Source organism: Pseudophryne corroboree, chromosome 4 (assembly GCF_028390025.1).
Source record: "Pseudophryne corroboree isolate aPseCor3 chromosome 4, aPseCor3.hap2, whole genome shotgun sequence".
NCBI lineage: Eukaryota > Metazoa > Chordata > Amphibia > Anura > Myobatrachidae > Pseudophryne > Pseudophryne corroboree.
Genome location: NC_086447.1, coordinates 697,271,716 through 697,287,140, shown reverse-complemented (window position 1 = coordinate 697,287,140; position 15,425 = coordinate 697,271,716). Strand labels below are relative to the sequence as shown.

At 45.5% G+C, this 15,425-nt stretch overlaps 1 protein-coding gene across 4 annotated transcripts in view; it reads right to left on the bottom strand.

Annotated features, from left to right (window-relative positions):
• Window positions 1-15,425, bottom strand: part of UTRN (utrophin) — a 1,167,552-nt gene that overhangs the window by 691,533 nt on the left and 460,594 nt on the right. For all 4 annotated transcript variants that reach the window (XM_063917938.1, XM_063917937.1, XM_063917939.1 and 1 more), the window contains one exon: window positions 7,531-7,685. In XM_063917938.1, the coding sequence (XP_063774008.1) occupies window positions 7,531-7,685 (155 nt within the window). The remainder of the gene's footprint in view (window positions 1-7,530; window positions 7,686-15,425) is intronic.

Below are 15,425 nucleotides of genomic sequence, written 5' to 3'. Positions count from 1 at the left end.
GGCAGTGCATGACGCTGAGTAGAGGCAGTAGATGACAGGCAGTGGGTGAAGCCGGGGGAGAGGCAGTGGGTTGCAGGCAGTAGGTGATGCTGGGTTGAGGCAGTGGGTGGAGCTGGGGAGGGGCAGCGGGTGACGCTGAGGATGGGCAGCGAGTGACGCTGAGGACGGGCAGTAGCTGACAGGCAGTGGATGACGCTGGGCAGAAGCAGTAGATGACAGGCAGTGGATGACGCTGGTGAGAGGCAGTAGATGACAGGCAGTGCATGACGCTGGGCAGAGACAGTAGATGACAAGCAGTGGGTGATGCTGGGGAGAGACATTGGGTGGCAGGCAGTAGGTGATGTTGGGATGAGGCATCAAGTGAAGCTGGGAGGGGCAGGGGGTGATGCTGGGGACGGGCCGCGGGTGATGCTAGGGAGGGGCCAGAGGGACGCTGAAGAGAGGTAGCGAGTGATAATGGGGAGGAGCAATGGGTAATTTCCTCTATAACAACTACTAACCTTCTTTGGCTTAAGGCCAGTCAGTCTATCTCATGGTAGATTTACAGGCTCCTCTGTGACTGTGTACAGTACTTTCTTTCCTGTGGATGGGCTCCTCTTCCCCACCCACATAATTACAAGAATCTACTCATGCCTCTGCTGCTTATTACACACACACAAACCTTCTTATTGTCAGATGCCTAGTCAGTGAACTGCGGAGACTGTACGCTGGAAAGAAGGGAGAGACTGCAGCGCAGCCTGGCTAACCTCCTCTCCCCCGTGACATCACCTGACACCGGCGTCCACCGAGCTTCCCACCGCCAGCTCCACGCAGCCTGCAGCCGCCGAGTCAGCCAGCTTCTGATGACTGGCCTGCCACGACAAGCAGCTGCAGCTAGTAAATAAAGTGCCTGCAGTGGGCCGATATGTGCTGTTCCCCACCTCTATGCAAAAGTGGGCATGGCTATAAATCACCGGGGCCCACCTGTGAATCACCGGAACCCTGGCCAGTCCGAGTCTAACTACCTACCCTTCACTACTCACCTATCGCCTTTACAGACATGCAAATAATGATATCATTTCAACCAGTATACACTGCATTTATTTTTCATGATCTATTGATTTACATTTAATTTTACTTTTATTTATTAACTTATTTATTTTCATATATGAACAGTCCTTCTATCGTTGGCTATATTCCTGCTATCCTCATTGAGCTCAGAGTTTTCCAGCTACACCAGAGTGCATATCCTATTACTCTGCAGTCAGCTACAGTCTATCAGGTACACATCATCAACCTGCAGTACCTGTTACTCCATTACTAGACGAGTGTGCTTCTCTGTATATTCCTGTGTGTCATCTTAACCCTGAACGTGTCTGTCTGTGGACATAACCTGTATTGCGCTACGTGCAGTCTCTACCAGCATATTCCTGCAGAACCTAGTTACTGTACCACTGTCTGCTATACCATAGCACAGTAACTTTAGTCTTCTATCCCAAACATCACCTGCAGAGGGCATATATATTTCTTAGGGTGTATAGACTGTCTATATTCCTTCCCTGGAGTGCAAGACAAATTACAAACAATGACATCCTACCCTGACCTGTCTGCTTCTGTCCTTACTCGTATCTCCAACTGTCTCTGTTATTTTCTCCTGGATGTCCCAGCACTTTCTTAAACGTAATAAGTCTGAGCTGATAACTTTCCTATCCTCCTGAATAGCCTCATCTCCTACTATTTTTTTTGTCTTTTGACAGCAACACCATCTCCTCTAGCCGGCACGTACATTGTCTTGGAGTTATCACCTTTGACTCCTCCCTTTCCTTCAAACCATACATTCAGTACCTTTTGGAGGCAACTAAGACCCTCATCCACTCACTGGTCACCTCCAAACTGGACTACTGTAGCCTCCTTTTATTTGACCTCTCTGACTCCTACCTCTCTCCACTACACTCTGTCCTCTAGTCTGCTGTCCGGATCATCTTCCTTCTAAATGCACTACATGTTGCTCCCATCTCCTACAAGCCCTACACTGGCTCCCTTTCCTCTTCAGAAACCAATTCAAACTTCTTACACCAACTTACAAAGCCCTCACCCATTTACATCTCTGACTTTATTTTCCTTTATACTCCTGCCCACTTTGCTCCACACATAAATGCCCCTCTCTTCCCAACTGATTACTTCCTCCCACTTCCACCTCCAAGAGTTTGCCAGTTCTTATATTAACCTCTGGAACTCTTTCCCCCACCTTATCAGACTCTCCCACCCACTTCTTTATCAAAGTCTTCCAGCTCTATTTTTAACCCATTGCTCCCCCCAGTGTAAACCCTGTTTATCTATCCCTCCCCTTTACACTGTAAGATCTCACAAGCAGGGGCCTCTTCCCTCATGTTCTTTTTCGGTTTTCCCTTTTACCATTATATCCTCTCCACTGCCTACACCATCTAACCATTGGGTTCTACCACCCTACTGTTTAAGTATTATAACAGCTGATGTAACACTGTCTATAAACACTGTCTATAAACCATGCCCATGTCCTGTCTGCAATGTTCCTGACTCTTAGTCATTTTTTTCTTCTTTTGTGCACACTGTTTATAGTTGATTTTCTTGTACTTTGCAATGCACTGCGGACAACTATATATAATTATAATTTCCTATACTAACACACACATTATTTTATATATACAGTGCTCAAGAAAATAAAGGGAACACTAAAATAACACATCCTAGATCTGAATGAATGAAATATTCTTATTAAATACTTTGTTCTTTACATAGTTGAATGTGCTGACAACAAAATCACACAAAAATTATCAATGGAAATAAAATTTATTAGCCCATGGAGGTCTGGATTTGGAGTCACACTCAAAATTAAAGTGGAAAAACACACTACAGGCTGATCCAACTTTGATGTAATGTCCTTAAAACAAGTCAAAATGAGGCTCAGTAGTGTGTGTGGCCTCCACGTGCCTGTATGACCTCCATACAATGCCTGGGCATGCTCCTGATGAGGTGGCGGATGGTCTCCTGAGGGATCTCCTCCCAGACCTGGATAAAGCATCCGCCAACTCCTGGACAGCCTGTGGTGCAATGTGGCGTTGGTGGATGGAGCGAGACATGATGTCCCAGATGTGCTCAATTGGATTCAGGTCTGAGGAACGGGCGGGCCAGTCCATAGCATCAATGCCTTCGTCTTGCAGGACCTGCTGACACACTCCAGCCACATGAGGTCTAGCTTTGTCTTGCATTAGGAGGAACCCAGGGCCAACCACACCAGCATATGGTCTCACAAGGGGTCTGAGGATCTCATCTCGGTACCTAATGGCAATCAGGCTACCTCTGGCGAACACATGGGAGGGCTGTGCGGCCCCCCAAAGAAATGCCACCCCACACCATTACAGACCCACTGCCAAACCGGTCATGCTGGAGGATGTTGCAGGCAGCAGAACGTTCTCCTTGGCGTCTCCAGACTGTCACATGTGCTCAGTGAGAACCTGCTTTCATCTGTGAAGAGCACAGGGCGCCAGTGGCGAATTTGCCAATCTTGGTGTTCTCTGGCAAATGCCAAACGTCCTGCACGGTGTTGGGCTGTAAGCACAACCCCCACCTGTGGACGTCGGGCCCTCATACCACCCTCATGGAGTCTGTTTCTGATCGTTTGAGTAGACACATGCACATTTGTGGCTTGCTGGAGGTCATTTTGCAGGGATCTGAAAGTGCTCCTCCTCTTCCTCCTTGCACAAAGGCAGAAGTAGCGGTCCTGCTGCTGGGTTGTTGCCCTCCTACGGCCTCCTCCACGTCTCCTGATGTACTGGCCTGTCTTCTCGTAGCACCTCCATGCTCTGGACACTACGCTGACAGACACAGCAAACCTTCTTGCCACAGCTCGCACTGATGTGCCATCCTGGATGAGCTGCACTACCTGAGCCACTTGTGTGGGTTGTAGACTCAGTCTCATGCTACCACTAGAGTGAAAGCACCGCCAGCTTTCAAAAGTGACCAAAACATCAGCCAGAAAGCATAGGAGCTGAGAAGTGGTCTGTTGGCACCACCTGCAGAAAAACTCCTTTATTGGGGGTGTCTTGCTAATTGCCTATAATTCCCACCTGTTGTCTATTCCATTTGCACAACAGCATGTGAAATTGATTGTCAATCAGTGTTGCTTCCTAAGTGGACAGTTTGATGTCACAGAAGTGTGATTGACTTGGAGTTACATTGTGTTGTTTAAGGGTTCCCTTTATTTTTTTGAGCAGTATATATATATATATATATATATATATATATATATATATGATATTCAGTGTGAATTTATCAAAACTATTACTAGGTATGTTAAAAGGAATAACATAATGAAAGGTATTGTTTGCCTTTACAGATTTAACAGTTGTGTTCCTTTGACACTCTAGATATCTCTAGATATATGAAAGATGACAAATGGAGTTGGCTTATATTTTTCTTAGAGTCTTGATCACACATGCTATTATTAATTTTAATTTTACAGTTTAGTAAGAGTCACATAATTACCATAGCAACCACAAGCACATGACATAAAATGTACAAAGCAGAGAGGCTTTATAATTCATAGTATAAACCCAGCCCCCTTCTTTCATCATGTGACCACCAAGTAGTGTAGTGTAGTGACTGTAGTGGCTTACACTTGATAGGTGACACCATACCTTCCAACTTTTCTTTCTAGTAAATTGGGATCTTGTGCGCATGCCTGAAAAAGGGGCAGAGGCATGGTGGAAAGGGGGCCGAGCCTCTGAAAACTGGCTGCATCACTGTGGGGGCATACCCAGCACTCTCTGAGATCCTGGGTGGTATGGGTTACACTCTAGTCGTACAGAACCTCCAACATGACCCCTTCCACCAAGTACAAAATGCTCTGGTCCTGGACTTCCCTCTTAATTTATGATTGCAGTCAAGTTCAACTAGTTAATTGATGAGAAATAAGTTTCAATCAGGTTACTGCAATTAGAATTTAAGAGGGAAGTCCAGGAGTTGGATAGTCTAGTGTACAGGTTCTCAAACTCGGTCCTCAGGACCACACACAGTTCATATTTTCCAGGTCACCTGTGGATTTTTAATATGTGACAGCTGGTGATACACAGTTCCCCTGCCGGGTGACCTGGAAAACGTGACCTGTGTGAGGTATTGAGGACCGAGGGGCAGATTTATTAAGCTCGATGTAGTGATAAAGTGGAAGGTGATAATGGACCAGCCAGTCAGCTCCTAACTGTCATTTTTCAAACCCAGCCTGTGACATGGCAGTAAGGATCTGATTGGCTGGTCCTTTATCACCTTCCACTTTATCACTTCACCGAGCTTAATAAATCTGCCCCTGAGTTTGAGAACCACTGATCTAGTGGGTACAAGTAGAAGAGAGAAACACTTTTTTGCAGTGAAGCCAGTGACCAACTGTACAGAGTCAGCTGTATGTTTAAAAAAAAAAAAAAGAAGTACTAACTTTGTTATTTAAAACAGAAAACAAATCTAGATGAGACTGCACTTTTTTCTATATGCTCAAAAAAAGTAATGTTTTCCGTAGACTTTTCACATGCCTTAGCAAAGTTTTAAAACACATAGTAATATACAAGGTAGATGTAACCATATAAGGCAATTACAACACATACTTTCATAAATAATGGTATCAATACAATTTTAGGATTATAAAAATATAAATAAATAAAAAAGTATGAATAAAGGACTGCAGAATTTGGATTTAAATCAGAAATTTTCCCTTTCCAATGGTTGTAGCTGAAGGTAATCTCAGCCCAATCAAAGCCTTTACCATACTATCCAGTGAGTGGAAACATTTACAATGTTTTATAATGAATAATATTCACAAATACAAATGTAGATGTGTCAGAAACATATCAGAAATGTTCTCTATGGGGAGCAACTGTTTACCATGCAAAAAAGGAAATTATATTGTATATATATATATCAAAGGATGTAGAGAGAAGCCACCCAGAGCTAATTATGAAGCAATGGCTTAAGTCAGTGACGGCAGCTAACTATAGAAAACAAAATAACAGCTATAAAATGTAATATTATAATATAGAATTTGTGTTTGTTTTGAAATACCTTTGTATACTCAATGTGTATTTTCAACGCTGTGGTTCTTTGACCAAATAATATAGTTTGACAGATACGGAGCTTACATTTTGAACATGTTGCATAAAATAAAAAGATTGGTTATATGCATCCTTACATTAAAAGTAAGCAAACTATTCTAGCGTGTTAAAATACATTTTCAGCATAGAACTTTAGAATCCCTGCAGAATTTCAAACATGTACAAAGATTTGAATTCTCTTGAATGTATGAGTGTCAACCTAATTAGTCACAACAGCATTAAACAAATAATAGGTGTAATTTCAATTTGCTTGGCTAAGCTAGTGAAGTGTAATAGATTGCTTAAACTATGTGACTTTTTTCATTGGAATATATTCAGAGGAGCATCGCCGGGCTTAACTAACCAAGATGCCCAACCTTGCAAGACAAATTGTAAAAGATTAAGTACAATCTAAGGTTGCTGCTCTGATTACTACAATGCTTGAAAAGCTCTTAGAATTCCGCAGAGAGTTCTAAGTACTGTAAACACAACTTCTCAGCTTAAACCAGTGATTTTTTTCCCCTCACCCAACCTCAGTTATATGTGTGGAGTTTGTATGTTCTTTATGTCTTTGCTGGAGTTTCCTCTGAGTGCTCTGGATTCCTGTCACAGTCCACAAACATACATAAAGGTAAGTTCACCACTGGCAAAATAAGTGGTATGACTACAAAGCAGGTGCACTGACTTATTTAAGTGATTCTGCATAATATGGTATCGCACACAATTATGCAATTATCTTTCCACGATCTGTATTCACAGATTCAGTTATAATTGAACAATGAGACTAGATAAAGTATGGGCAATTTCTAACGCCCATACTATAGGATGTGCATGTGTGATTGCAGCCAGCATGTTCTATAAGAGGCTGTAGAGCATGGGTCTTCAACCTGCAGCTCTCCAGCTGCTGTGAAACTACACATCCCAATAAGTTTTGCCTAATTTTTAGCATGCCTTAATAGCAGAACTGTGGCTGGGCATGCTGGGATGTGTAGTTCCACAGCAGCTGGAGGGCCACAGGTTGAAGGCCCATGCTGCAGATCTTTCCCACTTGGTATCTGACTGCTGAGGGCACCCAGACATGTTATGCTAGCACTGCCATGTCAGGCAGCACAAGAGGGTGACGTGGTACTCCCAATGAAGCTCAATAAACGTCAAGTTCGGATCCCATGAGTGACAGAGGTTCACAGTTTGGGGGTGATGCATCAAACTTTTGCTAAGGAAAAAGTGGAGAAGTTGCCCATAGCAACTAATTAACTTTTGTCATTTTAAAAATTGTGCTGGATAAGCTGATTACTGGTTACTAAATACCGGTATTTTCTTTATCTCTCTTATAAGGTTTGATGCCTCTCCCCTTAAGCGTATTGAAAACCATCACGTTTCCTATTGCTGGTTTAAAATCCAACTAAAACGGTCACTCTAAAAAATATGCTCTCACCTCTTGTTCATATTAACCCAGTTCATGTACAAGTGATCGCTGGCCTCTTTCACTTTCCTGGTGTCATCGGAGCTGTAGTCACGAAGCAGTTTGTTGGAGAGGTCATTGAAGGTGTCCATGACAATCTCACCCCTGTGTAGCTCTTGCACTATTGCCTGGATTAGAATAAACAGTTCAGGAAAAGATGATATAGCTGTGAAATGCTCATAGTATTAGCTGTAAACATGTACAATCTGAAAGGCCATTTTTCACAAGTATGATAGAAGAAACTATTACAGTAAAAATAAGAATTTACTTACCGATAATTCTATTTCTCGTAGTCCGTAGTGGATGCTGGGACTCCGTCAGGACCATGGGGATTAGCGGCTCCGCAGGAGACTGGGCACAAAAGTAAAAGCTTTAAGACTACCTGGTGTGCACTGGCTCCTCCCCCCATGACCCTCCTCCAAGCCTCAGTTAGGATACTGTGCCCGGACGAGCGTACACAATAAGGAAGGATTTTTGAATCCCGGGTAAGACTCATACCAGCCACACCAATCACACCATATAACTTGTGATCTAAACCCAGTTAACAGCGTGATAACATGAGGAGCCTCCAGAACAGATGGCTCACTACAACAAAACCCGAATTTTTGGCAACAATAACTATGTACAAGTATTGCAGACAATCCGCACTTGGGATGGGCGCCCAGCATCCACTACGGACTACGAGAAATAGAATTATCGGTAAGTAAATTCTTATTTTCTCTGACGTCCTTGTGGATGCTGGGACTCCGTCAGGACCATGGGGATTATACCAAAGCTCCCAAACGGGCGGGAGAGTGCGGATGACTCTGCAGCACCGAATGAGAGAACTCCAGGTCCTCCTTAGCCAGGGTATCAAATTTGTAGAATTTTACAAACGTGTTTTCCCCTGACCACGTAGCTGCTCGGCAAAGTTGTAAAGCCGAGACCCCTCGGGCAGCTGCCCAAGATGAGCCCACCTTCCTGGTGGAATGGGCATTTACAGATTTTGGCTGTGGCAGGCCTGCCACAGAATGTGCAAGCTGAATTGTACTACAAATCCAACGAGCAATAGTCTGCTTAGAAGCAGGAGCACCCAGCTTGTTGGGTGCATACAAGATAAACAGCGAGTCAGATTTCCTGACTCCAGCCGTCCTGGAAACATATTTTCAGGGCCCTGACTACATCCAGCAACTTGGAGTCCTCCAAGTCCCCAGTAGCCGCAGGCACCACAATAGGTTGGTTTAGGTGAAACGCTGAAACCACCTTAGGAAGAAATTGAGGACGAGTCCTCAATTCCGCCCTATCCGAATGAAATATCAGGTAAGGGCTTTTATAGGATAAAGCCGCCAATTCTGATACGCGCCTGGCTGAAGCCAGGGCCAACAGCATGGCCACTTTCCATGTGAGATATTTTAGATCCACTGTGGCAAGTGGTTCAAACCAATGTGATTTTAGGAAACCCAAAACCACATTACGATCCCAGGGCGCCACTGGAGGCACAAAGGGAGGCTGTATATGCAGTACCCCCTTGACAAAAGTCTGGACTTCAGGAAGTGAAGCCAATTCTTTTTGGAAGAAAATCGACAAGGCCGAAATTTGAACTTTAATGGACCCTAATTTTAGGCCCATGGACAGTCCTGTTTGCAGGAAATGCAGGAAACGACCTAGTTGAAATTCCTCTGTCGGGGCCTGCCTAGCCTCGCACCACGCAACATATTTTCGCCAAATACGGTGATAATGTTGTGCGGTTACATCCTTCCTGGCTTTGATCAGGGTAGGGATGACTTCATCTGGAATGCCTTTTTCCTTCAGGATCCGGCGTTCAACCGCCATGCCGTCAAACGCAGCCGCAGTAAGTCTTGGAACAGACAGGGTCCTTGCTGGAGCAAGTCCCTTCTTAGAGGTAGAGGCCACGGGTCCTCCGTGAGCATCTCTTGAAGTTCCGGGTACCAAGTCCTTCTTGGCCAATGCGGAGCCACGAGTATAGTTCTTACTCCTCTCCGTCTTATAATCCTCAGTACCTTGGGTATGAGAGGCAGAGGAGGGAACACATACACTGACTGGTACACCCACGGTGTTACCAGCGCGTCCACCGCTATTGCCTGAGGGTCCCTTGACCTGGCGCAATATCTGTCTAGTTTTTTGTTGAGGAGGGACGCCATCATGTCCACCTTTGGTTTTTCCCAACGGTTTACAATCAATTGGAAGACTTCTGGATGAAGTCCCCACTCTCCCGGGTGGAGATCGTGTCTGCTGAGAAAGTCTGCTTCCCAGTTGTCCACTCCGGGAATAAACACTGCTGACAGTGCTATCACATGATTTTCCGCCCAGCGAAGAATCCTTGCAGTTTCTGCCATCGCTCTCCTGCTTCTTGTGCCGCCCTGTCTGTTTACGTGGGCGACTGCCGTGATGTTGTCCGACTGGATCAACACCGGCTGACCCTGAAGCAGAGGCCTTGCTTGACTTAGGGCATTGTAAATGGCCCTCAGTTCCAGGATATTTATGTGCAATGACGTTTCCATGCTTGACCACAAGCCCTGGAAATTTCTTCCCTGTGTGACTGCTCCCCAGCCTCTCAGGTTGGCATCCGTGGTCACCAGGACCCAGTCCTGAATGCCGAATCTGCGGCCCTCTAGAAGATGAGCACTCTGTAACCACCACAGGAGAGACACCCTTGTCCTTGGAGACAGGGTTATCCGCTGATGCATCTGAAGATGCGATCCGGACCATTTGTCCAGCAGATCCCACTGAAAAGTTCTTGCGTGGAATCTGCCGAATGGAATCGCTTCGTAAGAAGCCACCATTTTGCCCAGGACCCTTGTGCATTGATGCACTGACACTTGGCCTGGTTTTAGGAGGTTCCTGACTAGCTCGGATAACTCCCTGGCTTTCTCCTCCGGGAGAAACACCTTTTTCTTAACTGTGTCCAGAATCATCCCTAGGAACAGCAGACGTGTCGTCGGAATCAGCTGCGATTTTGGGATATTTAGAATCCACCCGTGCTGTCGTAACACTACTTGAGATAGTGCTACTCCGACCACTAGCTGTTCCTTGGACCTTGCCCTTATCAGGAGATTGTCCAAGTAAGGGATAATTAAGACGCCTTTTCTTCGAAGAAGTATCATCATTTCGGCCATTACCTTGGTAAAGACACGGGGTGCCGTGGACAATCCAAACGGCAGCGTCTGAAACTGATAATGACAGTTCTGAACCACAAACCTGAGGTACCCTTGGTGAGAAGGGCAAATTGGGACATGAAGGTAAGCATCCATGATGTCCAGAGACACCATATAGTCCCCTTCTTCCAGGTTCGCTATCACTGCTCTGAGTGACTCCATCTTGAATTTGAACCTTTGTATGTAAGTGTTCAAGGATTTCAGATTTAAAATCGGTCTCACCGAGCCGTCCGGCTTCGGTACCACAAAGAGCGTGGAATAATACCCCTTTCCCTGTTGCAGGAGGGGTACCTTGATTATCACCTGCTGGGAATACAGCTTGTGAATGGCTTCCAATACCGCCTCCCTGTCGGAGGGAGACGTTGGTAAAGCAGACTTCAGGAACCGGCGAGGAGGAGACGTCTCGAACTCCAATTTGTACCCCTGAGATACTACCTGAAGGATCCAGGGGTCCACTTGCGAGTGAGCCCACTGCGCGCTGAAATTCTTGAGACGGCCCCCCACCGTGCCTGAGTCCGCTTGTAAGGCCCCAGCGTCATGCTGAGGACTTGGCAGAAGCGGGGGAGGGCTTCTGTTCCTGGGAAGAGGCTGCCTGATGCAGTCTTTTTCCCCTTCCTCTGCCCCGGGGCAGAAATGAGGAGCCTTTTGCCCGCTTGCCCTTATGGGGACGAAAGGACTGAGCCTGAAAAGACGGCGTCTTTTTCTGCTGAGAGGCGACCTGGGGTAAAAAGGTGGATTTCCCAGCAGTTGCCGTGGCCACCAGGTCCGATAGACCGACCCCAAATAACTCCTCCCCTTTATAAGGCAATACTTCCATATGCCTTTTAGAATCCGCATCACCTGACCACTGTCGCGTCCATAACCCTCTTCTGGCAGAAATGGACAGCGCACTTACTCTAGATGCCAGAGTGCAAATATCCCTCTGTGCATCTCGCATATATAGAAATGCATCTTTTAAATGCTCTATAGTCAATAATATACTGTCCCTATCCAGGGTATCAATATTTTCAGTCAGGGAATCCGACCAAGCCACCCCAGCGCTGCACATCCAGGCTGAGGCGATTGCTGGTCGCAGTATAACACTGTGTTTATACTTTTTAGGATATTTTCCAGTTTCCTATCACCTGGTTCCTTGAGGGCGGCCGTATCCGGGGACGGTAGTGCCACCTGTTTAGACAAGCGTGTGAGCGCTTTATCCACCCTAGGGGGTGTTTCCCACGGCGCCCTAACCTCTGGCGGGAAAGGGTATAATGCCAATAATTTTTTAGAAATTATCAGTTTTTTATCGGGGGAAACCCACGCTTCATCACACACCTCGTTTAATTCATCTGATTCAGGAAAAACTACGGGTAGTTTTTTCACACCCCACATAATACCCTTTTTTGTGGTACTTGTAGTATCAGAAATGTTCAAAACCTCCTTCATTGCCGTGATCATGTAACGTGTGGCCCTACTGGAAGTCACGTTTGTCTCCTCACCGTCGACACTGGAGTCAGTGTCCGTGTCTGGGTCCGTGTCGACCATCTGAGGTAACGGGCGCTTTAGAGCCCCTGACGGTGTCTGAGACGCCTGGACAGGCACTAGCTGATTTGCCGGCTGTCTCATGTCGTCAACAGTCTTTTGTAAAGTGCTGACGCTGTCACGTAATTCCTTCCATAAGACCATCCAGTCAGGTGTCGACTCCCTAGGGGGTGACATCACTATTACCGGCAATTGCTCTGCCTCCACACCATTTTCCTCCTCATACATGTCGACACAAACGTACCGACACACAGCACACACACACCGGGAATGCTCTGATAGAGGATAGGACCCCACTAGCCCTTTGGGGAGACAGAGGGAGAGTTTGCCAGCACACACCAGAGCGCTATATATAATATATATAGGGACAACCTTATATAAGTGTTTCTCCCTTATATAGCTGCTGTATTGATTAATCTGCCAATTTAGTGCCCCCCCTCTCTTATTTTACCCTGTTTCTGTAGTGCAGGACTGCAGGGGAGAGTCAGGGAGACGTCCTTCCAGCGGAGCTGTGAGGGAAAATGGCGCTTGTGTGCTGAGGAGATAGGCTCCGCCCCCTTCTCGGCGGCCTCTCTCACGCTTTTTTAAGGAAAACTGGCAGGGGTTAAATTCATCCATATAGCCCAGGAGCTATATGTGATGCATTTTTCGCCATCCAAGGTGTTTTTATTGCGTCTCAGGGCGCCCCCCCCCCAGCGCCCTGCACCCTCAGTGACCGGAGTGTGAAGTGTGCTGAGAGCAATGGCGCACAGCTGCAGTGCTGTGCGCTACCTTGTTGAAGACAGGACGTCTTCTGCCGCCGATTTTCCGGACCTCTTCTGTCTTCTGGCTCTGTAAGGGGGCCGGCGGCGCGGCTCTGGGACCTATCCATGGCTGGGCCTGTGATCGGTCCCTCTGGAGCTAATGTCCAGTAGCCTAAGAAGCCCAATCCACTCTGCACGCAGGTGAGTTCGCTTCTTCTCCCCTTAGTCCCTCGATGCAGTGAGCCTGTTGCCAGCAGGACTCACTGAAAATAAAAAACCTAAACTTAAACTTTTCACTAAGCAGCTCAGGAGAGCCACCTAGTGTGCACCCTTCTCGTTCGGGCACAAAAATCTAACTGAGGCTTGGAGGAGGGTCATGGGGGGAGGAGCCAGTGCACACCAGGTAGTCTTAAAGCTTTTACTTTTGTGCCCAGTCTCCTGCGGAGCCGCTAATCCCCATGGTCCTGACGGAGTCCCAGCATCCACAAGGACGTCAGAGAAATATATATTTGCCACAGCTACTCATACTGTCACGTAATTCAACTGAATTAGCGCACTGATCCTCAGTAAATAACTTGCTGAAATAAAAAAAGAAAAACAAACGTCTGCCTATTGTACCAAAGTAAATAAGAATGGCACTGAGGGTAATTCCAAGTTGATTGCAGCAGGATTTTTGTTAGCAATTGGGCAAAACCATGTACACTGCAGGGGAGGCAGATATAACATGTGCAAAAAGAGTTAGATTTGGGTGGGTTATTTTATTTCTGTGCAGGGTAAATACTGGCTGCTTTACTTTTACACTGCAAATTAGATTGCAGATTGAACACACCCCACCCAAATCTAACTCTCTCTGCACATGTTATATCTGCCTCCCCTGCAGTGCACATGGTTTTGCCCAATTGCTAACAAAAATCCTGCTGCGATCAACTTGGAATTACCCCCACTGTGCGAAGCTAGAAACAGCTTTCTGTTTATTGCTTCGGTTCTCAAAATTGTTTCACAGGCGCGAAGGATAACAGAATTCATAGCTACCACAAAGTATAAGTGACTTACATTGTACAATGACCGCTGGCGCCAAGGACTATACTGCTTACATCAAATTCAGTTTTGGCGACAAGAGTGGCTTCATAATAGGACTGAATAAGAAAAAGCTATTTTTAAGAATGTGTACATTGAGACTACCATGTTCTAATCACTTTGTAGTGATTAAAACATGGATTAGAAAAACACTAGCCTAGTTTATTATTTTTATTATTATTATTATTATTATTATTAATAATAATCATTATAACATAAATAACCTTCTTCACAAGGTGTTACCTAATTTCATGCCGATGGTTTACATACATCTCAAATGTTTTTCTGCACATGTAGAGATCTGCGCATGTGTAGAACTGTGTCTGTAATAATGGTAACAGTCCCCCCTAAGCCCCAGGACCACTTGGGGGTAGTGATGGGCAGAGTTCCAAAAAATGTGTGTGGGGGAGGTTTGGGTGTTGGCCTGCTTAAGTGGTCCCTGAAACGTGAAAACACTATCCACCCTGAGAACCGGAGGATGCCTCATATTACCGATGTTCAATCGGATGATCCGGTGCTGAATCTTCAGTTGTGGCAGCCAATCAGGGAAGCCGACAAGAGGTGCAGGATTAGCATATTTTTGTACAGCAGCTGCATCCGAAGACATAGCTGCTGTATGAACTGGGTCCACCATGAATCAAGCCCTTCATTAGCTACAAACTCATTACTATTTTTTTATCATAGCAAACAATACTAGTTTATGATTAAAAAAACAGTAAGAGCAGTCTTTCTTTAAAATACCAGGATCTCATTTAACCTATTGCGATAAGTCATACTGCTCTGTCTAACCAAGAGAATAAGGGTGTAAATGTATGTGAGTAAAAAAACAGTTCTGTAATAACACACACAGCCTAGTTTTATGCAACATGCCATATATAATGTGCCTATATTTGGACAGCAGTAAGAGACTATACCTTTACATGTATTGGAAAATATCAGTTTTCCTGCTAAATAATTGTTATTTCACTACAGTGTTGTGAGGACTCCCTCTACAGTCCACAGATGACAACTGCATTACCATTACTATCAAAGAAGACAGCAATAAAATGTTTTCAGACACACAGTAAATAACTGCTTTGTAAAAGTGACTATATTAAATAGCTTAAATCAAGAAACTGTCACAGGCCTTATTACATGACTCCAGAACCTTTTAAAATTCAGCATCCTGACAATGTATCAGGGTGGTAAGTAACGTGACAAGACCTCTCACGTGTGTAATGTTTCATTCTAACTTCCCGCCAGGCCAGAGTAGGCCTGCTTCCCCATTAGACTGCGCCTCTTATCAATCAAAATGTCCCAACATCAGTTGTAAGATGGCAGGGCTGGCAGAAAAATGGCCAAACAGGTTTGATGCACTGCATACGGTGGACGT